Source organism: Geotrypetes seraphini, chromosome 1 (assembly GCF_902459505.1).
Source record: "Geotrypetes seraphini chromosome 1, aGeoSer1.1, whole genome shotgun sequence".
NCBI classification, from domain to species: domain Eukaryota; kingdom Metazoa; phylum Chordata; class Amphibia; order Gymnophiona; family Dermophiidae; genus Geotrypetes; species Geotrypetes seraphini.
The window spans coordinates 493055762-493081556 of record NC_047084.1 but is presented as its reverse complement, the minus strand read 5'-3'; the positions used below and the strand labels follow the sequence as shown (position 1 = coordinate 493081556).

The 25795-nt window shown below is 40.5% G+C and overlaps 1 protein-coding gene across 9 annotated transcripts in view; it reads left to right on the top strand.

Annotated features, from left to right (window-relative positions):
- Window positions 1–25795, top strand: part of PRUNE2 (prune homolog 2 with BCH domain) — a 447750-nt gene that overhangs the window by 282907 nt on the left and 139048 nt on the right. For all 9 annotated transcript variants that reach the window (XM_033927022.1, XM_033927014.1, XM_033927006.1 and 6 more), the window contains 3 exons: window positions 4514–4672; window positions 7330–17143; window positions 17515–18301. In XM_033927022.1, coding sequence (XP_033782913.1) covers window positions 4514–4672; window positions 7330–17143; window positions 17515–18301 — 10760 coding nt within the window. The remainder of the gene's footprint in view (window positions 1–4513; window positions 4673–7329; window positions 17144–17514; window positions 18302–25795) is intronic.

The window sequence follows — 25795 nt, the reverse complement described above, 5'->3', positions numbered from 1 at the left end:
TCCTAGCTGAAATTTGCAGTATAGAAGAAAAACGTAAGGTATGGTAGCACAAATAGTGTAGGCAGTCTTAATAGTAATTTCCTTAAGGTCACCACAATTGATCACTTCACACACAGTACCTTAAGTATTCCACCTTATAGACCTCAGCGGTGCTGCCGTGTTACAAAACTTAAGCACCAAGATCGTCATTGGTCTTTTTCTTTCTTGATAATTTTTTTTATATAGATAATATAGCTTTTAATATTCTTAAATAGTATTTAAATACTCATCTCTTTAGGAGCATAGCATAGGGGTTATTCGTCCGACATAGACTATGTTTCGCCCATAAGGGCTGTATCAAGGTATTTCCCCTATCAAGAAACAAAGAGATATTAGATATAAATATAAACTACACCAATAACTCTTCTCAAGCTTATAAGCCTGCATAGCAGAGACATACATTCCTACTCTCTATCATACTGGCTTCTACTTATAATATAAAATACTTATAATTACTTAAGTTGTGCCGGTTCTGTGAATGCCACCAAGTTATTTACAAGGCAAACATAGACACGGCTTCTTTTTAGAGAAAAACGTACGTCATGAGCTCATCGCTACGTATCCAATCAGACAGGCAGAACAGAGAAGTGACGTGGAACAGTATTAAACTAATGTCATCCACCCAACTACAGCGTTCAGACCCTGTGAGAGAAGTGACGTGGAACAGTATTAAACTAATGTCATCCACCCAACTTCAGCGTTCAGCCCCTGTGGTTTTACCGTATTTAATGAAAAAAATCAATATCTGCTCTTTAAAATTCAGTCGTTCTACATAATTACCTCCCTCCCACCCAATTGTAATATAATCAATAATTCTCCATTTTAGATCAGATATTTTATGTTTAGCTTCCCGCCAGTGCTGAACAAGCAGAGCATCCAGGTTAGCTGTATTAATCTTAGATTTGTGTTCTGTTAATCTAACATTAATTTTCCTACTTGTTCTACCCACGTAAATAGGATCACATGGGCATTGGATAATGTCGATAACCTGGCTACTTGTGCATGAAGTATTCATCATAGATCTAAATATTTTCTTAGAAACTGGATGAATCCATACAGGACCCAGTAAAGCTTGGTGACACCACTGGCATTGCCCACAAGGTTCTTGTGCAAAGTTTTGATCTTCCTCAGTTCTATTTTTGTAAATTTTTGTATAGATAGTATTTCTCCCATAGTTCTTCCTGTCTTATATGAAATAATGGGATACTGTTGAAAGCAAGAACTTAACTGTAGCACGGTCCAGTGGTGTTTTATACTTTGAAATACTTTACTACTCACAGCTGGAAAAAGAAGTACACAGATCAAAAATTCCTATGAATTTCCTTCGATCTTTTCTTGAATCAGTAATGATCTCTGTGCTTTTTTTGCCCGAAGATAGGCTTTCCTCGTAGATTTCGCTGGATATGCTCTTTCTCTAAACCGTTGGGTCGGCAATTTCGCTATGCTATGCTCCTAAAGAGATGAGTATTTAAATACTATTTAAGAATATTAAAAGCTATATTATCTATATAAAAAAAATTATCAAGGAAGAAAAAGACCAATGACGATCTTGGTGCTATTTGATCTGTGTGCTCAAGTTTTGTAACATAAAAAAATGGCTAGTATTGATAAATATTCTGTTCAGGCTACTGCAATTCTGATAGTAAATATTCTAGTCTGAACGTATATAAAGATTGTGTGTCTCTTACTATATTCCAAAAAGACGCCTCAGCCCCACCACTCCACCGCTGTGTTAGTTTATACTGCGGGAAGTCTATTGTGGTGCCTCATCATTGGCTGTCAATTTGTAAATGTTATTAGTGTTTTTATCTTATTTCTTTTTTCTTTTGTTTTTCTGTATTTTATAGAATAAATACTTTAAATAACTTCATCACTTCAATGCTGTGCTGAATGTTTCAAAAGCAATAAATACTTATCTCAGCCAAACACCTGGGAGTCAGACCCGACATGTTTCACACTAACAAGTGTTTTATCAAGAGTCTCCCTGCAAAATATAGAACAGAAGCTGTCACATTCGATTGTGCCCTGCCCCTCTCCTAACAAAATCTTAGTAAACTGATACAGTAAATTGCGGAAAATGCCAGTGGTGCCCCTCCACCATCCAGGGTGACATTTGGAAGGTTCCAGGGAGGACTTTATCCTTAAGATCTAGACATAACACCGATTGTAACACCCAGGGTGTAGTATATGCCATCATCTGTCCTTGCGACCTCATATATGTGGGTCGCACTAATAGAAAGATAAAAACACGTCTGACAGAACATAAATCCCGTATTTTCAACAAGGTAGCACAAGCACCCCTGGTAGAACACTGGTTGAGAGCAAACCATACCACAAGTGATTTAAGATGGCGTGTTATTAATAAAGTGGTAGGGTGGGATGGAGGGGGCGATCAGGTTAAGCTTAACGAGAGCAAACAAAGATTTATTTTTATGTTGGACACCATTGAACCCCGTGGGCTGAATAGTGAAATCGAGTGGCGATCGGTGATGTAATTTTGGTTGGGCCAATGAACTGCAGGGGCCGGGTACATTGTTAGCTTGAGAGGGAGTATTTAAACCTGGAGCCTAGGCCTCCGCCGCCATCTTTTCTCACAGAAAGACTGGAGTCGGATGACAGCGGCAGCCTTGGTGAGTGCAGCATATAGACACTGTATCAATTTACTAAGTTTTTGTTAGGAGAGGGGCAGGGCACAATCGAATGTGACAGCTTCTTTCTATATTTTGCAGGGAGACCCTTGATAAAACACTTGTTAGTGTGAAACATGTCGGGTCTGACTCCCAGGTGTTTGGCTGAGATAAGTATTTATTGCTTTTGAAACATTCAGCACAGCATTGAAGTGATGAAGTTATTTAAAGTATTTATTCTATAAAATACAGAAAAACAAAAGAAAAAAGAAATAAGATAAAAACACTAATAACATTTACAAATTGACAGCCAATGATGAGGCACCACAATAGACTTCCCGCAGTATAAACTAACACAGCGGTGGAGTGGTGGGGCTGAGGCGTCTTTTTGGAATATAGTAAGAGACACACAATCTTTATATACGTTCAGACTAGAATATTTACTATCAAGTTTTGTAACATGGCAGCACCGCTGAGGTCTATAAGGTGGAATACTTAAGGTACTGTGTGTGAAGTGGTATGGCAGCAACCACAATAGAGACAATCACCTCTGCACAAATAGCAGTAAAATCCAAAGGAAAATAGCAGAGCGTGCCTGGTCTTCAAAATCCTCTTTATTAATAACAAACATTACATTACATTACATTAGGGATTTCTATTCCGCCATTACCTTGCGGTTCAAGGCGGTTTACAAATGGATTGTCTGGAGATTAGAAGTATTTAGGGAGTAGTTTGTACATTTTGAGTTGCTAAGGATTACATCTGAGTTGTCATGATATTGGAAGTTCATATGTAGTAGTTGCAGGTGATGCTTGGGACATTTCTGCTTGTGTTGGTTCGGTTTTATGTGTTTTATGAATAGAAGGGTTTTTATTTCTTTTTTGAAGGTTTTGTAGATTTTACAAACAGTAAATCCATATGCAAATCGTGGACTCGACACGGACTGTGTTTTGGCTAAGGTACCTGCATCAGGAGTCCTGGAACATACAATGGTATAAAGTGTCGCATGACATAGGTATCATAACATAAAATGTAGATAATGCTTAAAATAAATGATGCAAAAAATGATATTAAAAAAGTTATAAAAAAGGAAGGTTATGATATAAACATACATTTCCAAAATAATAAATAACAAGCCAACATTCAGATCCAAATCCATGAGTATACTATGAAAAGTGAAATACATTCTTGAAAAATTTTGTGTAATAACATACAGTAAGTATGGTATGGCACCATATTTATGCCATGGTTTTCTTGGACTAAATATTGGCACCTAAATTGGGTGCCTAAGAGCACCTAAATCCAAAACAGATGCCTACATGTTAAACATGCCCACGATCTGCTCCCTAACCATGCCTACTTTCTGGTGGGTGCCTTGGACTAAGCATCTATCTGAAAGTGGTAGGCATTTACCGAGTTAGGCACCTACCATCTAATTAAGTGCAAGTAACATCAATTACAAATTATTAATTGTCAATTATCTTATCTAATTAATCTTTTTAAATAATTAAGTTAGGCTCCTAGATAGGCTAGGTGCGCCAATCTAGGCACTTAACTTCAGGCATCATTTATAGAATCTGGGCCTTAATGCTTGGATGAAATTCAGTGCCAGTGTCCTCATACCTACTTGGGTAAATTGGACTGCGCAAAAGATAACCCAGTTAATTATGAGTACCTATATAACTTCCAAAAACAGCTGATGAATCAGATATTTGGTGCCGATGCCTGAATATGGCCAAGCACTGAATACCTGGGTCTAATTTAGCCAGTTGAGGTCAGTGTTTAAAGAAATGCTACCAGCTGAATATTGACCTGAGTTTTTCTTTAAATATATTATTTCTCTGCAGGATTTCTTGAATCACAGGAATACTACTGATGACCTGAAAATGTTTCTCAATAAATACGGTTTTGATGCACTTGTTCTTTTGGCCAACTATCTATCAGAGGAGCAACTGACAAGACGCCAAATAGTTGTGTACTCCGAAAATCTGGAACTGTACAATCAAGTAAGTACTGTTAGCAAAGGGTTGCTTTTAATACATTTATGTTACAAAACAATGAAAATGAGAGTATAAGTTGAAGAAAATGTGCAACAAAAAATATGTACAGTGGTATCTTGGTTTATGAGCATAATTTGTTCCAGAAGTATGTTTGTAATCCAGAGCACTCGTATATCAAAGCAAATTTCCCCTTAGGATATAATTGAAACTCAAACGATTTGTTCTACAACCCAAAAGGGGTGCTATAAGGAACTGGGAGGAAGTGGCGAGGGGTGGCCCGGATGATGCCCGGGTGCTGCAGCCCCTTCAGCAGTCTGTAGGTGGCCAGGTGCTGGCAACCGCTGCATGTCACTGCCCTCCCGATGGATGCCTCTGCTGTCCACCAGTCTCCCTTTCCACATAGCCGAGCGCCATCCCGAAAACGATCACATATATGTGCGTTATGTATAAACACACACATCGATGAGCACGGCACAGACGTGTGTGCTTATACATAACGTGTGCGTATCGCTCATTTAGCGGGACAGCGCTCGCTTTCTGAGTTAAAATTTACTGGTGTTTTTTTCGTCTTGCAAAACACTCGTAAACCGTTACTCACAAACCAAGGTTTGACTGTACTAAAAAAAAAAAAAAAATGCTACTAACCACACTTCCACTAAGTGAAATCACTAGGCGCCGCTAGGCACTATGGTCTCAGGGGATGGTCCCGAAGGTCGCCTAATTTTTTTTAAATTCATTTTTAATTGGTTTTGAAAGATACAACCAATTACAGTAAATCCTTGGTTTACGAGCATAATTTGTTCCGAAAACATGCTTGTAATCCAAAACACTTCTTGTATATCAAAGTGAATTTCCCCATAAGAAATAATGGAAACTCAAGATGATTCGTTCCACAACCCAAAAACCTTAATACAAAATACTGTATGTACTCGTATTGCCAGACCTTGATTGTTTATCAAGTTAAAATTTAATTAAATGTTTTGCTTGTCTTGCAAAACACTTGCATACCAAGTTACTTGCAGTCCATGGTTTTACTGTATTGTGCCACTTAAAACTAGGGCTGGATTCTTTAAAAAGTTGCCGAAAGTTAGGCATTGGCTTTTTTGAAAATCCAGACCTAACTGCATAATGCACTTTTTCAAAATGGCCCCATACTCTTGCCAGTCTCCCTTTTGCCCACACGTACCCTACAGGAGAAAAAAAAATATCATTGATATTTTATTTTCTTTCCATGGAACTTCATCTCCACTGTCTGCATTTGTACATTGCCCTCACCGTTCGCCCTCACATGCTTAGACTATCTGTGCTGCACAAGTGCACACCCACTCCAACGTGAAAAAAATCATCAGTCATGTACACATTACTCTACATTTATTCCTCAGCACACACAGGGCATGGAAGTTATCAAAAATACAAGCAGTTAGGACTCAGTTCTACAGATGGCACTCAGAGTCGGGCACCGTTTATAGAATCGTTCATAGCACCGGGATCTGTACCCAATTTTGGGTGCAAAGATTTACACCAGCTAAAACCTGAAGTAAGCTCTCATGCCAAGGAGAACTCAAACTCCTTTTATTCACCCCCCCCATCCCCCCAATTAAAGACACACAACGCAAGAAGATGTACAACGGATTGCTAGCAACTCAAGCAGTGAAACTAGCCCACCAGATGGCCCATATTCTATTAACAGCACCTGACTACAAAACCTTCCAAAGAGAAATAAAGACCCTGCTATTCAGAAACTTTGTCAAGACCAACTAACTAATACCATGCCAAAGCATCCCTCATTTCAGTCCTTGATGCGGTCTTGTAATTAGCACCTAATCCTGTAATTCTCCTGGAAATGTCCAGTTTACCTCTTTTGTAATCCGCCTATAACTGCGAGACTAAGGTGGAATAAAAGTTGCCAATGTAATGTAAATGAGGCACACATCTCCATTAGTCAATAAAACTACACGCACATGCCAGGAACGCCTCTGATCCACCCATGCCCTTCCCATGGCCATGCTCTTTTTTGCATCTACATGTAAAATTTATGCGTGGATCCCGGCGCCTAAAGATGTGATCCCTCATCCCCACTTTTATAATTCCTACCTTAACAATAAATGGTATTTCCTGTAAGAATTCAACTAAGGTGAAAGATTTGGGAGTTGTGTAAGAAGGAGTACTAGACTTGGAGAGATGTATTTTAGAGGTGGTGAATAAAAAAAACTTTTATTAAATTACACTTGATGAGACAGTTATGGCCTTTTTTTACAGACCTAGTCTATGGTGATTGCTCAATGTCATTACTTTGATGCCATTTTTCCTGATGAAAAAGGTACACATTGCACAAAGTACTTCTGTTCATTTGATTCTGGGAAATTGCTAAGGGCAAGAGTTTCCCTTGCCACCAGGGCAGTGTTTCAGACATTACCCTTGATGTTGAAAGTTTTCTGGGGCTTACAGTACATCATTTCTATTTGCAGGATAAAATCTTCTGGTTTGCGCCCCGCTTGGAAGTTGAGATCCAGTCCAGGTTACATAAGTTCATGACTGAACCATAAATAAAAGATTTTCATCTATAAAGTTCAATATAAATTAAATATGACAATCCTTTGCACTAGAAGTAAATATTGCTAATGACTAATACGGCTTTTTTAAACTGTTTTATTTCTCAACAGATTTGTTGTGAACTAGAAGAATACCAGAATCCTTGCCTAGAGCTAGAGCCCTTTGAATATGGATGTGACCAAATTTTGGTTTATCAGCAAGAAAATTCTTTGGTGAATTGTGATCAGATTGTACTGTTACTTAAAGAAGCAATTAACAGGAGACGGCCAGATATGGTTCCAAACAGTAGAACGTCGTCTACTGAAGCTGTTGCTGGGAGTGCACCCCTCTCCCAGGGATCTTCTGGTATAATGGAATTGTATGGCTCTGATTTAGAGCCTCAGCCCAGTTCTGTGAATTTTATAGATAATCCTCAAGATCTTAATGGAGCAATACAGGCTCAGGCTGATGTCAATGTAGACCTTGTGAGTCCGGACAGTGGCTTGGCTACAATTAGAAGCAGCCGATCCTCCAAAGAGAGTTCAGTTTTTCTCAGTGATGACAGCCCAGGTGTAGAAGGTGCTGGACCTCATCACAGTTTCCTTCCTGGCTTTGATTCCTATAGCCCTATTCCTGAAGGAGGCATAGCAGAGGAGCAAAATCCGCTGTCAAGAAAGAGCAGTCATAACTATGACCTTTTTGGCTTTGACCTAGCACCCATTCCTAGCATTCAGTCTGAGTCTGAGTCCCATTCTGCTGATTATTCTATGGCAGATGACTTCTTTTTTCATAGTGATTCATCAGAAGGACAGCCACCCACTGTGCAAAAAGAACTTGATGAGGAACATCCATTAGGAAATGACAGGACTAATTATTCAAATGATTTATTGATAGCAGCTATTGATGATGTCAGTGTAACAGAATTTGATGATGAATTTACACAGAAGCAAGAATATCCTGAAGAATACTTTGAAAAGACTTCAAGTCTGATTGATTTTATAGATGAAGAGTCTCCTGCTTCTTCTTCTTCTGAAATGCATAACAATATAGAAGCCAAAGTCCCCCCAACACCCATGAACAGTCTTGTAGAAAGTTCACCTCTAGATAATGGGCCCCCTATATTTTTCCCACAGGATGTGATTGAGAAGATTAATGAAATTCAGGGTAATGTGGATTCTTCCCAGTCTCATTCTAGATATTCCAGTTGGTGGAGTGGTACTGAAAGAGAGGCCAAAAATTGTGTTTCACAAAATGCTGACATATGGAAATCAAGTGAGCATGAATCTGTGCTTCAGAGCCCTGACTCCTGGCTGGATCAAAAAGCAAATCTTCTGCAGGAAAATCTTAATAGAGGACACCCAGATAGCACGTTTCACCAAGAAGAAATAGGGCATTCAGAATTTTCAAAAACAGATAAATGGGAGAATCAGTTTTCTCAGCGTTGTAATGACTCCTCTGATGCCTGTGCCCAAGAAATAAGGAATGTAGAGCTGATTGGGGAAGGTATAGAAAGTTCCAAAGCTCAAAGTAGCTCTTTTCAAGAAGTAAATGAACAAAAGAAAGATTTTGATGGTTTCTGGATGTCAAATCAACCTTTCAGTATGACATCAGATCCATGGTGCCCATCTTCAGAGGCCAATACCCATTTTTCTTCAGAAACAATTGATGTTTGGAATAAATGTGATCAAGAAGATAATACCAAACTTTCAGAAAACCTCTGGGGCTTCCCTTTTCTAGATAGTCAGAAATCTTCCATAAAAATTCCAGATGAGTCAGCAGTCTCTAAAATTGATCCATCATCATTCATAGAATTTAGTGCTAACACTGAGGCTGGAAAAACAAATGCTCAACTATTCCCAGATGTTTATGACAAAGAGAGAGAACATCTGGTAGATGACAGAATTACATTAGAAAACACTACTGCTGACTTCAGAACTTCCCAGAAATACATGAGAAATCAGTACATAGTAAATGACACTGAAAGTGAACCCCAGCTATCAAATGACAATACAGGTAGCTGGGACATGTGCAAAGAAGACACAGAGGAAGGATTTCTAGAATCTCATACGCCATGGGAGGATTCCCTGTTATCATACAAATGTTTAGACTTTAGTACTTCCGCCTCGGGCAAAGATTTGATTGTGTCTTCACCAGATACCAATTATTCAACATCTGACTCCAATATATCACCTGCTTTTCTAGGGGATGAGAAGGAGTCTGAAGAAGCAATTTTCGATCAAAACAATAGCTCAAATTCAGAACAGAATAATGTATGGAACATGGCAGATAATCAATATACAGCTAGCCCAACTTACTCAAACCCTGAAAATCATGACAAATGGATTTTACTGGTAGAGGATACCAGCCAGTCAACGTCAGTAAATTCAGAAGCTATTCTTTCTCATGGCGATAAGATGCTAGGCCTTTCAGAACAAACAGATTCTAAGTATTATATTGCAGATTATGAAAACAGTACATCAAGCTCTGAAGATCCTGGAACTGTCTGCAATTCGTCTCAAAAAGATAACCAATCATTTCTGTTGCATAATGAATCTCAAAGCAGAATAATCACAATTGAAAATGAGGAATCATATTATAGGGTCATCCAAAATGAAGCTTCAGAAGCACAAGATATAAACATGACCTCTGAGTCAGAAATCTTAACCAATGAGACTTCAAGCAATGGGCAAGTACCGGAAAATATAAATGAAGTTTCTGAACCCATGCCCATGCCTTCAATACACTATCATCATGGATGCAAACCAGATCTTCAAGAAGATCACGGAGTGTTATGGGAACATTCCATTGCCTCTGCTGGTTTGGACCATGAAAATGATGATCTTATTTCTGAACAACTAACCATCAGTAGCATTGGCAAGGCAATCATACAGGATGACAGTTCTTCAGCAATTTTGCTAAAACAATCCTGTACTAGTAATTTAGAAATGGAGAGGTTTACTTCTGGGACTTTTGATTTTTTGGAAAAATTTCATAATAGTTATAATTTAAAAGAGTTTGAAAGGTCAGAGACAGATAAGGAGACTAGCCAATCATCTAAAACACAAGTATCAGTTTCACTTCAGGATATTCCTGAAAACCTAGAAATATGGAATAGGACGTTACAGGATGATACTGAATCCTCTACAAGTCCTGAAGAAGAAGGGCCTTTTGAGCCTTTAAATGAAAGGGAGAGGCTTTCTTCTGGGACTGTTGATTTGTTGGAAGAAATTCATAATAGTTATAATATAAGAGAGTATGAAAAGTCCGGGGCAGATAACAAGACCAGTCAATCATCTAAAACACAAGTATCAATTTCACCAAAAGATATTTCTGAAAACCAGGAAATATGGAATAGGACTTCTCAGGATGATACTGAATCCTCTACAACTGCTGAAGAAGAAAGACCTTTTGAGCTTTCAAATGAAAGTGAGAGGCTTTCTTCTGGTACTCTTGATTTGTTGGAAGAAATTCATAATAGTTATAATCTAAACGAGTATGAAAAGTCAGGGACAGATAAGGAGACCAGTCAATCATCTAAAACACAAGTATCAGTTTCACATCAGGATGTTCCTGAAAACCAAGAAATATGGAATAGGACGTCACAGGATGATACTGAATCCTCTACAAGTCCTGAAGAAGAAGGGCCTTTTGAGCCTTCAAATGAAAAGGAAAGGCTTTCTTCTAGGACTCTTGATTTGTTGGAAGAAATTCATAATAGTTATAATCTAAAAGAGTATGAAAAGTCAGGAGCAGATAAGGAGACCAGTCAATCATCTACAACACAAGTATCAGCTTCACATCAGGATATTCCTGAAAACCAAGAAATATGGAATAGGACGTCACAGGATGATACTGAATCCTCTACAAGTCCTGAAGAAGAAGGGCCTTTTGAGCCTTCAAATGAAAAGGAAAGGCTTTCTTCTAGGACTCTTGATTTGTTGGAAGAAATTCATAATAGTTATAATCTAAAAGAGTATGAAAAGTCAGGAGCAGATAAGGAGACCAGTCAATCATCTACAACACAAGTATCAGTTTCACATCAGGATATTCCTGAAAACCAAGAAATATGGAATAGGACATCACAGGATGATACTGAATCCTCTACAAGTCCTGAAGAGCCTGAAGGGCCTTTTGAGCCTTCAAATGAAAGAGAGAGGCTTTCTTCTGGGACTCTTGATATGTTGGAAGAAATTCATAATAGTTATAATATAAGAGAGTATGAAAAGTCAGGGACAGATAAGGAGACCAGTCAATCATCTAAAACACAAGTATCAATTTCACCGAAAGATATTTCTGAAAACCAGGAAATATGGAATAGGACTTCACAGGATGATACTGAATCCTCTACAAGTCCTGAAGAGCCTGAAGGGCCTTTTGAGCCTTCAAATGAAAGTGAGAGGCTTTCTTCTGGTACTCTTGATTTGTTGGAAGAAATTCATAATAGTTATAATCTAATAGAGTATGAAAAGTTGGGGGCGGATAAGGAGACCAGTCAATCACCTAAAACACAAGTATCAGTTTCACATCAGGATGTTTCTGAAAACCAAGAAATATGGAATAGGACGTCACAGGATGATACTGAATCCTCTACAAGTCCTGAAGAAGAAGGGCCTTTTGAGCCTTCAAATGAAAGGGAGAGGCTTTCTTCTGGGACTCTTGATTTGGATGAAATTCATAATAGTTATAATCTAAAAGAGTATGAAAAGTCAGGAGCAGATAAGGAGACCAGTCAATCATCTACAACACAAGTATCAGTTTCACATCAGGATATTCCTGAAAACCAAGAAATATGGAATAGGACATCACAGGATGATACTGAATCCTCTACAAGTCCTGAAGAGCCTGAAGGGCCTTTTGAGCCTTCAAATGAAAGGGAGAGGCTTTCTTCTGGGACTCTTGATATGTTGGAAGAAATTCATAATCTAAACGAGTATGAAAAGTCAGGGACAGATAAGGAGACCAGTCAATCATCTAAAACACAAGTATCAGTTTCACATCAGGATGTTCCTGAAAACCAAGAAATATGGAATAGGACGTCACAGGATGATACTGAATCCTCTACAAGTCCTGAAGAGCCTGAAGGGCCTTTTGAGCCTTCAAATGAAAGTGAGAGGCTTTCTTCTGGTACTCTTGATTTGTTGGAAGAAATTCATAATAGTTATAATCTAATAGAGTATGAAAAGTTGGGGGCGGATAAGGAGACCAGTCAATCACCTAAAACACAAGTATCAGTTTCACATCAGGATGTTCCTGAAAACCAAGAAATATGGAATAGGACTTCACAGGATAATACTGAATCCTCTACAAGTCCTGAAGAAGAAGGGCCTTTTGAGCCTTCAAATGAAAGGGAGAGGCTTTCTTCTGGGACTCTTGATTTGGATGAAATTCATAATAGTTATAATCTAAAAGAGTATGAAAAGTTGGGGGCGGATAAGGAGACCAGTCAATCACCTAAAACACAAGTATCAGTTTCACATCAGGATGTTCCTGAAAACCAAGAAATATGGAATAGGACTTCACAGGATAATACTGAATCCTCTACAAGTCCTGAAGAAGAAGGGCCTTTTGAGCCTTCAAATGAAAGGGAGAGGCTTTCTTCTGGGACTCTTGATTTGTTGGATGAAATTCATAATAGTTATAATCTAATAGAGTATGAAAAGTTGGGGGCGGATAAGGAGACCAGTCAATCACCTAAAACACAAGTATCAGTTTCACATCAGGATGTTCCTGAAAACCAAGAAATATGGAATAGGACGTCACAGGATGATACTGAATCCTCTACAAGTCCTGAAGAGCCTGAAGGGCCTTTTGAGCCTTCAAATGAAAGTGAGAGGCTTTCTTCTGGTACTCTTGATTTGTTGGAAGAAATTCATAATAGTTATAATCTAATAGAGTATGAAAAGTTGGGGGCGGATAAGGAGACCAGTCAATCACCTAAAACACAAGTATCAGTTTCACATCAGGATGTTCCTGAAAACCAAGAAATATGGAATAGGACTTCACAGGATAATACTGAATCCTCTACAAGTCCTGAAGAAGAAGGGCCTTTTGAGCCTTCAAATGAAAGGGAGAGGCTTTCTTCTGGGACTCTTGATTTGGATGAAATTCATAATAGTTATAATCTAAAAGAGTATGAAAAGTTGGGGGCGGATAAGGAGACCAGTCAATCACCTAAAACACAAGTATCAGTTTCACATCAGGATGTTTCTGAAAACCAAGAAATATGGAATAGGACTTCACAGGATAATACTGAATCCTCTATAAGTCCTGAAGAAGCAGGACCTTTTGAGCCTTCAAATGAAAGGGAGAGGTTTTCTTCTGGGACTCCTGATTTGTTGGAAGAAATTCATAATAGTTATAATTTAAAAGAGTGTGAAAGATCAGGGTCTGATCAGGAGATCAGTCGATCATCTAAAATAAAAGTATTGGTATCACATCAGGATATTCCTGGCAATCAAGAAATGTGGAATAAAACTTTGCAGAATGATACTGAATCCTCTACAACTCCTAAAGAAGAGCCTTTTGAGCTTTCAGATGAAAGGAACATATCTCAGCGAGTGCTTCAAACAACTGATTCATGGAATACAGGAATAGAAAATGTGACAACTCCGAAGAGAGAAAGTGATTCTGAAAATACTGATGAATGGGATGTGTCTAAAGGAGAATCTACAGAACAAAAATATTCTCATGTAACAACTGAAGATAGGTGTAGATCTCAGGTAAAATCAGATTTTCAGATGAAAGATTTACTAGAGAGTCAGAGTAGAGTTCAAGAAATGTCATATGAAGTCTCCAACCATCTTGATTTGTGGAATTCTGATACAGAGTCTATCTCAACTGATTCAGAAACAAGTGATAGTTATGAAGCAGCTACTATAAACAAAGTTCTTCAGAGTGACCATCAAATATCGCTTCCCTATGCAAACCATATAACTTTAAATAGTGGAGATGAAATGAGAGCCGATTATGCAGGGCCTGCTGAAACTAGACTGCAGGAAGGTCAGACTTCACAATATTGTGAGTCAAATGAGGAATGTGCAATCATGCATCATGATTTTCCCAGAGATCTAAATGGCCAAAATGAGTCCGAGTGTGAAGCTACTCAACCTGTAAGGGCAGGTTTTGCAGTAGGTGAAGTACTCACAGATACAAATAGGAGTAAGAGTACATATCAGGAGAAAATAGTCATGCAGAGTTATCAAGAAGAAAATGATCTATGGAATGGTCCAACAAATGATCATACATATTCAAGTGAAACAAATCCAGAAATAAGCACTGTTCCTGAAAATGAATCAGTGTGGGAAACACTGGAAACTAACATGGAAAATGTCTTCTTTTCTCATGGCAATAAAGATGTTTGGTATACATCTAAGGCTTCTGATAAAGAGTCTAATGCAGCCATTTCTCCTGAAAAAGATGACTTGAAGAATAAAACTCAAATGGAAACTAACTTGTACATCATTCACAAAGTTCCTGAGAATCTGGATGTTTGGAATACACAGATAGATGATGATACAGAATCTTCTCTAACAAGTCCTGACAGCAGTGGCATTTCAGAAGATTCAGAGGCTATTTCCAGAGACATTCGGGTCAGTGAATGCTACAAAGTAGACACATCTAAAGTTTCTGAACCCTTACTCCTCGATCATTCACAGTCTACAGAAACAAGTCCTGGTATGGATAAAGATAGTTTGAATGATCCAAATGCTCTGGAAGAAAAATTAGGTACAATGCATACAGATCTCAAAAATGTTCATTCATTCAATAGAGCAAACATGGATGGCATAACCTTGGAAACAACTATCCCAGAGACCCATGAGGCTTCTGGATATTTGGATAGCTGGGATATAATTCAGGAAGAAATTCAAAGAAATGTGTCTCATGGAAATCATGACCATTCTAACATTTGGAATTCACTGCTAGCAAATCATGACCCCCAGGCCACTGGAGCCAGTGAAGAAAAAAGACATTTTTCTGATAATTTGGACATATGGAATATTGCAGTAGAAACTCATTCTGTGAAGAATGCAGGTAGAGATCTGAAATCTGAATCAGAAACATTTGGCTTTTCAGATGATGTTTCAGATTGGTGGAATACTAAAACACAAGAAGATAAACCATTGGAAGTTGAACAATCTGTCTCAAACAATGGATTGGAAAATGTACAGCTAGAGAACCAAAACATTTCCACTGTGCCTGAACAAAGAGATTGTGCATTACCAGGGTTAACATCTGACTCTTCTGCCAAAGAAATTATCTTGACCTCTACATACCTCAGTGAAGATAGCAATGATCATTTTAAACCGTTATGGAATGATTTTTTATCACAAAATGAAATGCAATTAGAACAAACTATTTTGCAAACAGTATATTATGATGAAGAAGATGATAAAGGGTACCCTGGTGGTATAGCTGTAAAAAATGAACTTGAGCAATTAAAACATGCTGAAGATCAACAACACTGTGATATGGTGCTCACAGTGACTGAGGGGCACCTAACTGATGACCAATCCACTGCGCACTGCTCAAGTACACTTTTGGAGAATATGGACCAGACACACAGTCATCCAGATTTAGAGAATAACACAAATATTTTAAAGCAAAAAGACCTCCAAGTACAGCTTCCCTGCTCATCAGTTGTTTTCTATGAAAATGACCCTTCTTATGAAACATGGGCAAAGTCAAGCCCAAGTGAATCAGCAAAAACTGAAATTGACCAAACAACATGTCTCCCAGATGTTCTCCATGATAAAGCACAGTGTCAGCTGTTCTCAGTAGATTCTAGTTTGTGGAATTGTACAGAAAGCTCCTTTGATCAACATTTTAATATTAAAGCAGAAGGTGAAATCGCTGATGTATTAAGTCCAAGTGACCACACACAAATACACAATGATTTCCCAGTGCTCAAAGAAAATAAGCAGCTATCATTCTTACAGGTTAGTGTAGAAGATGCAAATTTTCGTTTACAACAAAAAAGTACTCTTCAACCAAAGGTTAATGAGTCATATCAAATACAGATAGTTAAAGGATCTAATAAACTGGATAAAGCATCCTACAAGAATGTAGCAGTACCAGACAGTGAACTAAAGACAGAAGAAGCCAGAAGAGTTCAAACAATAAATTCTAGATTATTTAGCCCAGATTCTGAAAGTTTGGTGTTGCTTCCAAAAAATACATTAGACACATCTCATGCAGACAATGACTATATAGTCTGTGGAAATTCAACCCCTGCTGATAAGCCTGAGAAATATTTAGATACTGACACTAGTGATGTCTATCAGGGAAACATGGTCAAAAGTACATCCGTTGATTATATGGAACAGGAAGAATTCCCTACAGATAAATCTGATGTGTCAACCCCATGTACTGATAGCAGCAGCACCACTGCAGATTGTGATATAGAGCATGGATCAAGCATTGCTGAATTTCCTGTTGTGCTGGATGCAAAAACACACATAACAGATAAAGAGATATGCATTGCAAAAGAGTCAGTTAGTGTTCATCAGTATGAGAATAAAGTAGTTAGCGATATTGCAGATAATGTAGACTTGGAAATGGAAAACTTACTCGTCTGCCAAAAGGCCTGGTCAGAAAAACCAGCTAACATGCAAGCACCTGAGGTAGATAATTTTCTGCCTTATCTATCATTCGCTACAGAAACTGAGAGGGACATAATTAGGGATGAAATGTCACCATCTCTTGAGAATGAAAAGGTGGAAATACTATCTTCCAGGCAAAGTGAAATAACTGCTTCACAGACAGAACAGGATCATACTAAAAATTTGTTGTTTAATACATTTGACATGTGCACTCCGGAAGATTCTGTGCTTGCATCTGAGTCAGTACTGAATGCTGAGTCATCGAATACATTGAAGAGACAAGAAAACAAAGTACAGACCAGTAATGCTGATTCACCAGCAGGTGGAGACATAGCGCCTTCCTATGGTAAGAAGCTATATTCATTATTATATATACTGTAAAATTCTAAAGGAGCTGATAAAATAAGAACATTGCATGCACTACTCAGCTCTGAAGCAACCATCAGAGTCACTGAAGATTTATTTTTCCTTAGGTTCAAAACGGGAAAAAGTCCTTTCTGAATAACAGTCTATCCCTTATGAGGGATTAGAAGGAAAACTGCTGTATATGGTAACTCATGGTGAGGTAGGGAGGAGGTTTACATTCTAGCAAAGATGCTATCCCAAGAAATTAAAAGATAAGACACATTTATAGCAGCATAAGGGTATATAACTCTGGAAAAAAAAAGTCTGTGTGGTAAAATCTAAAGTATTTATTTTTGTTTGTTTCAATTTTAGAAGCTATTATAAATGTAATGACTATAGAAGGAGATGACAAAATCCAGACTGAAATGGAGTGTGAAGTGATGAACACAGAAGCTGAAGATACTACAAAACAACACACCAAAGACCAGAACATAGCTTTTGAAGTTAGTAGTACTGTGGATAGGGTGTTTGCAGTAGTGGAAGCTAATGCACAGGCCGAACAAATAGAGTCTCATAAATCCTTTTCAGCAGTCTCCCCGGATAGATTTCAGTCAATCAGCATGAGAAATGAAGGGGAAAGCCAAGCTGTTCTGGGGCTCGAATGGAATTCTTTTCAGTTTGTGGAGAAAAGTCCTTCTGTTAGTCCTCAAAGGCAGGCTGATGGAGAGTGGTCCCAAGAGGGCCTTGAACATGAGCAAAAGTGGAAGATAGTGAGCCAAGTTGAAACCCTTGATTCATCACCAGAAGAATGTTCAAGCAGGACAGAAACAGAGGATTCAGGGTCAGGACAAACGGTCAAGGAACTGGACTTCATTTTAAACCATGAATTAATGGAAGATTCACAAGGTGGCTCTGAGGAGATAAAAAGCCTTCCAAAATCTTCTGAAGAAGAAACATTTTCACCTTTGACTAACTTGACAGGGAGGGAGAATATTACTGCTGGAATGGACACAAATACTTTTGAGCTATACACTGTTTCACGGAATAATGAACTGGAAGAACATTCCTGGCAGCTTCCTGTAGATGGTGTGGTAACAGAACAAGAAATGCAGCAAGCAGAGTCTCTTCAAGAGGAAAGAAAAATCTGGCAGGTACCAAGGTAAGGAAAGGCCTTAAGAATTTATTTACAGTTGTTTCTTCTGTTCTGAAATAAAAGACAGTATTTACACTGCAGATTAACACTATATTGCACTGTGTAGGCAAATATAGATGTGAACTGCTTATTCACTCTTCAAAAATACTAGGGTTAGGGGACATGTGATGAAGCTACTAAGTAGTAGATTTAAAACAAACCAGATAAAATATTTCTTCACACAATGTGTAATTAAACTGGTGGTAAAATCAGTTAGCTTAGCGGGGTTTAAAAAAGGTTTGGCTAATTTCCTAAAAGAGAAGTCAATAGGCCATTATTGTGATAGCTTGGGGGAAATCCACTGCTTATTCCTAGGATAAGCAGCATGAAATCTGTTTTACTACTTGGGATCTAGCCAGGTACTTGGGGCCTGGGTTGGCCACTGTTAAAAACAGGATATTGGGCTTGATGAACCTTTGGTCTGTCCCAATATGGCAATTCTTATGTTCTTATATATTTATGGGCCCCCCTACCAGGATTTCCTCTTCCCTCTTTCCCTGATTTCCTTTTTTTCTTACCTTTATCTCCTTCCCGCCCCATCCCCCCATTCAACATTTCACTTCTCCAAAATTAGCAGGGAAAGTACAGCACCTGTCTGGGTGCATGGTGGCAGTAATACTTTGCGGGTGAGAAGGAGGACCCTGCAAGTCCATGCCTCAAATGGAGAGGCTTAAGGTTAGCGCTTGAGAGCTACCAAGTTCCAGGAGGGAGATTCTGAACTAGTCGTAGATTTCCTCAACTCTAAATTAGAACATTATGGGATGTAAGGTGCTAATTTCACTTGGTAGTATCAGGGACTACAATATAACACTGAACTGGGATGTAAGTTGTAATTCTCAATTGTCCAAAAAGTCTCCCTTCTGGAGCTGGGTAATTTGGCAGCTCTGCAGCAATGAGCCAAAAACCAAAGAAGTTTTCACCCTCCATTGCTCCTGGTACAAACTAGAAGTGCCAAGGGACAATGTAATTGAGGTATAGGACAATGTAATTGAGGTATATATTTACAAAGTTTTTAACATGTGAGAAAAGCTTTACAAATGGAAGCAGCAAAATAGAAAATAAAATCACTTGCTTTGGTGTTTCTAAAAGGATATAAACAGAAAGAAGGCGGTATTAGGGCGGTATTCAAAGGAATTTGTCCAGGAAACATAATAACTGAAAACTTCCATTCATTTAATATGCACTCAGGACCATTCATAGCAGAGCAGCCAACTCTTTCGGTGTTGTGAGTGCTTGAGCACCTCCAGTACTGAGCAAAATCTTCGACTTCATCCAGGGAGGGGTAATTTTTGTTTGGTTTAGCACCCCCGAACATATTGAAAACTTGGTTCCTATGATTCATAGCAGTGGTCTTTCAAAAGGAAGATTTTTCAAAGGGAGGCTCTATTTGTATGATGGAGGCTCTAATTGTATGATGGAGCCCCTCCCCTCTACTCATCTCCAACCCATCCCTACACGCTCCTTCCCTGCCTCCCCCTCCCCCACTGCCGCACACTACTTCCCTTACCCCGTACCTCTGCAACACTCCTGGCACCCGAGCAGCAACCCCCAACCTGCTGTCATTCCTGCCTGGGCTCTTCCTCTGATGTCACTTCCTAGGCACGGGTCCAGGAAGTGATGTCAGAAGAAGAGCCCATGCAGACGCAACAGCAGGTTGGGGGTTGCTACTCAGGCATCAGGAACGTTACAGAGGTACGGGGTAAGGGAAGTGGTGTGCGGCAGGGGGGGAGGGGGCGGAGAGGAGGATGGGTGCTGTGCACGTACCAAGACGGCGCCCAGGGCAGACCATCCCCTCCCCCCCACTTTACTACGCCACTACGTCTGCACTCTCTCAAAGAAGTGTTCCCATTTCCACACCGTTGTGCAGAGTTCTTGTACTTGTTGCCAGTTCTTTTCCTCAGTCTGCAGCAGACCCTTCATACTTTTTCCCATTCTTCTTAAATTCCTACTCCCTTTCAACAATCCCATTGCCCCCACAAGACTCACTAATTCCACAGTTCTCTCCAAAACCCCATACAGGGCTCAGCCTCTATCTACTCTCCAGCCCTTGCCACTCATACCCTCCTTTCTGTGATTAGATCCTCCCCATTAGCTGGACACTACCCTAGTCTTTGCACTGGAAAGGGGGTGGGGTAGGGAGGGGAGAGATTATAGAGAACTTGTTTTAGGTGTTATCAATTCATGTTTGAGTTCTAGCAACTTGATGAAAATCATCAAGTTTTCGTGGCAGAATACAGAAGTAGATTGCTGGACCTTTCTTCTGCTCAGTATAAATTCGATGTTGTCGCCGTTGTCGCATCAAGCACAATCCTCCACCTTCCAACAATGCCCATCTGCTGCTGCCCAGATGGGTGGTACATCATTAGTCTGACATCTCCGCTGAAACCTGTCCACCTTGGGAGGCCCTGCTGGTAGTGACAGCATAGCTTTCAGCTTCACAAATGCACACAAGCCCCAGTGGCACGACAAGCCCATGTACTATGACTGGAGTAGAGAAAACTACAGAAGGCTAAAATGATAAAAATATCCAGATATTTTAGCCAACGTTCTGACTTTGAGCCTAATATGTTACAAATTTGTAGAATCCTTAAAATATCCAGACAGTTGGCAGTTCAAGGCTCCTAAATCCTCAGCATACATGATAGGGCCCATCCTTAAACTTTTGGGCCCAAGGCACACGCTTAGATTGTGCCTTAAGCCAGTGCAGAGTAGTCATATTTACACTACTATTCAATTATCTTTGGTCAAGTACATAGATCCTATCTGTAGTAAGATAGTATCATAACATAATGCACATTTTTTTCTTCAAGATGGTGCCAGGTTAGGTTGTAGGTGGTGGTGCCTCTTTCCGTCGTCTGCCTTATTTTGTTTTTCTTTCTTTCTTTCTTTCTTTTTTTCATATCTTTTTGCTTAGTTTCTATTCTTTTGCTCTGACTGTTTGTTTTTAACCGATCTGATCTGAGCTAAGTGGCTAGAGGGCACTATTTTACAATTTTTATGCCTCCTTGTCTGACCGTTATTTTAATGACCCAACTGTAATAACGGTAACAGGCCTCCTACCTGCCTTTAGAGCTGGGACTGAGTTGTTGTTTTTCTGTCGAAGGATCGTGCCCATCTGCTTCTGGTGTCTGGCGATGAGCAGTGCAGTGGAGATTGATGATGATGTCGATGGGAGAGCGCTGTTTTCTTTGGGCAGCTCCAGGACAGCGAGGGAAGTGCATCATGGAGGACGCTGAGCTAGGATGGGCATTGGAGCTGCGCATTGGTGGTGAGGATGGCTCTGAGTGGAGAGGAGAGGAAGGCACAGTCATCCCTCTCCAGAGCCAGTCCACCAGTCTGGGAGGCTCTGCCGTTGTCGGGGGAGCTGTGTGGGCACAGTCCCGCTATGCAGCCAGTGGATGTCTGAATATCCCTAGTCCTGCCTGCTCTCTGCTCCTTTCTACATCGATGGCGGAGAGCCTTGATGGCCTATATCGGAGATAATCTTGCCTCCTGTTCTACTAACCCCCTCTTTTACTTCAGCTTGGAAAAGACACGGCTGAGGGGAGATATGATTGAAGTCTACAAAATCCTGAGTGGATTAGACCGGGTACAAGTGGATCTATTTTTCACTCCGTCAAAAATTACAAAGACTAGGGGACACTCGATGAAGTTACAGGGAAATACTTTTAAAACCAATAGGAGGAAAAAAATTTTCATTCAGAGAATAGTTAAGCTCTGGAACACGTTGCCAGAGGATGTGGTAAGAGCAGATAGCGTAGCTGGTTTTAAGAAAGGTTTGGACAAGTTCCTGGAGGAAAAGTCCATAGTCTGTTATCGAGAAAGACATGGGGGAAACCACTGCTTGCCCTGTATTGGTAGCAAGGAATATTACTACACCTTGGGTTTTGGCCAGGTACTAGTGACCTGGATTACTGGGCTTGATTGGTATGACCCAGTAAGGCTATTCTTATGTTCTTACTAAGGTGTGCTAACCAATTAGCATGCACTAATTGAATTAGCGCATGCTAATTAAATTAGCGCATGCTAAATGCTGACGCGTCCATAGACTAACATGCATGTGTTAGCATTTAGCACACACTAAATCAATTAGCGTACACTAATCAGTTAGCGCAGTTTAGTAAAAAAGGGCCTAACTGACTGACTAACTAACTAATTGCCGAGGGTGGTTGGCTGTAGAGCCTCACATCTTTTTTCCATCGTCTGCAATGGGGCTATCAACAGCGGGGATATCAATGGATCTTCTGTGGCCTACCTTCTTTCCTCGGCCTGCTGTCTTCCGATCGGGCTGAGACGATCTTTAAAGACTTCATTTTATTTATTTTTTTACATTCTGCTTTCTTTCTGCTTTGTTTTTCTATTTGTATGATGGAGGCTCTAATTGTATTGATATTGTAATGTAATGTAATTTATTTCTTATATACCGCTAAATCCGTTAGGTTCGAAGCAGTTTACAGAGCAATATACATTAAAGGATACAATAAAAATAAGACTAATAAAGAATAGGTACTTGAAATTCCCTTACTGTCCCGAAGGCTCACAATCTAACTAAAGTACCTAGAAGACTGAATACTGAGCAGTAGGAGTAAAAATAAAGACAGAAATAGTAAACAAGATATGATACATCCTAACAAGAGTACACTGATCTCTCTAAGGCCATAATTCTTTTAAAGTAAAGTATACATCTCAGTAATAATTAAATGGGTAAACTTAATAAAATTGAATTAAATTTGTTTGAATTAAAACGAAATATGGAAAATTTTAAAAGAAAAATATATGGACATAATAAATGTGAAAAAGAATGAATACAAGGGAATATGAGTGGAAAAACAAAACCGTTGAGCAATGGAATTCTGAAGAAAAATTTAAAAAATAAAGATAGAAAACAAATAAGTAAAAAACAGTAAAATTGGTAAACATGATGTTATAAGAGTCAGAAGGGACTAGCATCACTTCAGTCAGACCAACAAATCACTGTCCCAAGTACTTCAGCCGTTATATCCGATCAGCTGCTGTTATCATCCGATGTACACCAACCACAGGAATCTCCTCCGATGAAAAGAAACAGCTTTCAATTTCCAGGTCGACAACCAGTGCACTGGACAGTCCAACCTCCACACAGATCTCGCCGACCTCAACTCTCCGCTCCCAGGTCCGGTAGCGATCCTTTCCACCAGCCCCCGCAGCTGCCGATCCCGCCTCTCATCGCACCACTCCCATGGCTGGCAAGAATCGGACGTGGTGAAATTTCAGAAAGACTAGACGGCTCAGCGGACCTCCCATCCTGATGGTGTCACTTCATCTGTAGAAAAATGTGAAGCTGCAACCTCTCTGACTTCAGTGTCATGCAGACCACCTCAGACATGGCGTCTCCAGTAGAGAATGACACAGTGGAGGTTTACCCCGCGGCTACTGCGTTTAGCCGTGGGTAACCCGCCAAAAACGGGGAATGAAAATTAGCAGCCTCTGCGGGGACGGGAACAAGGCCATCACTGCCCCGTGGAGCGGTGAATGGTCTTGTCACCGCAGTGAGGCATAAAGGATCGTGCGGTCCCCGCAGCGCCCACCCGCACGTTGGCTCGATCGTTTAACCAGCTTCCTCTTTCCACCTCACCTTAGTTTGCCGGCTTTCTTTTTCAGCGACTGGAACGCTTTCAAAAGAGCCGCGCATGCGCGGCTGCTCAGTATTCAATCTTCTGCTCTGACCCAACCGGAAACAGGAAGTTGCAGCAGAGCAAAAGATTGAACTTTGAACAGCCACGCGTGCGCGGCTCTTTAAAAGCGTGCCGGTCGCCGAAAAAGAAAACTGGCAAACTAAGGAGAGCTGGAGAGCAGTAGCGTACCAAGGGGGGGGCGGGAGGGGCGAAAAAGGTAATGGCGCCAGGCCTTGGAGCACCGAGGCAGACCGCTTCTCCCCCCTCCCAGCCGAACCCCCGCTTACTCTCCAACTCCCCCCCTGAACCTTTCCGACCCTCCCAGCGAAAGCAGCAAACCTCCCTCCAGTAGCGTCGGCTTTCTCCTCCCTCTGCCGCATCACTGATGATGTCATCAGTGACGTGGCAGAGGGAGGAGAAAGCCGCGAAGGAGGTTTACTGCACTCGCTGGGAGGGTCGGAAAGGTTCACAGGGGGGGGGAGATAGGAGGGTCAGCGGGGGTTCGGCTGGGAGGGGGGAGAAGCGGTCTGCCTCGGTGCTCCATTACCTTCTTCGGGCAGCAGCAGCGTTTACAATTCGCTGCTGTTGCCGGCTTCAGGCCTTGTTCTCTGCCAGGTCCTGCCTACTTCCTGTTTTCATGAAGACAGGACCCGACAGAGAGGAAGGCCTGAAGCGGGCAACAGCAGTGAATTGTGAATGTTGCTGCTGCCCGATGAAGTTCAGGACATCGGGGAAGGAGCAGGGAGAAATCGGCTGCTGGCTTGGGGGTGAGGGTAGGGAAAGAATCGTGGAAGTGGAGAAATTGGCACGATGGCTTTGTGGGGGCTAGGGGGAGAGAGAAAGAAAGGAAAAAATAAAGAGGGGGCAGGGGGAGAGAGCAAGAAAGGCAGAAATAAAGAGGGGTCAGGGGGAGAGAGAAAGAAAGGCAGAAAGAAAGAGGGGGACCAAGGGGAGAGAGAAAGAAAAGCAGAAATAAAGAGGGGGTCAAGAGGGAGAGAAAGAAAGGCAGAAAGAAAGAGGAGGGCGAGGGGGAGAGAGAAATAGTGAGGCCAGGGGAAGAGAGAAAGAAAGGCAAAAATAAAGAGGGGGGCCAGAGGGAGAGAGAAAGAAAGGCAGAAATAAAGAGGGGGTCAAGGGGAGAGAGAAAGAAAGGCAGAAAGAAAGAGGGGGACCAGGGGGAGAAAGAAAGAAAGGCAGAAATAAAGAGGGGGTCAAGGGGAGAGAAAGAAAGGCAGAAAGAAAGAGGAGGGCCAGGGGGAGAGAGAAATAAAGAGGGAGGCCAGGGGGAGAGAGAAAGAAAGGCAGAAATAAAGAGGGGGGCCAGGGGGAGAGAGAAAGAAAAGCAGAAATAAAGAGGGGAGCCATGGGGAGAGAGAAAGAAAGAGGGGGGGCAGGAGAAGAAAGAAGAAGGATCAGAAGAAGGACCAGAGACTCATGAAATCACCAGACAAAAAGGTAGGAAAAATGATTTTATTTTCAACTTAGTGATCAAAATGTGTCCGTTTTGAGAATTTATATCTGCTGTCTATATTTTGCACTATGGCCCCCTTTTACTAAAACGCAATAGCGGTTTTTAGCGCAGGGAGCCTATGAGCATCGAGAGCAGCGTGGGGCATTCAGCGCAGCTCCCTGCACTAAAAACCGCTATCGCAGTTTAGTAAAAAGGGAGGGGGGAATATTTGTCTATTTTTGTATAGTTGTTACTGAGGTGACATTGCATAAAGTCATCTGCCTTGACCTCTTTGAAAACCCGCGGAATATAAATGATAATTAACATTTTCTCTGCGTACAGCGTGCTTTGTGTTTT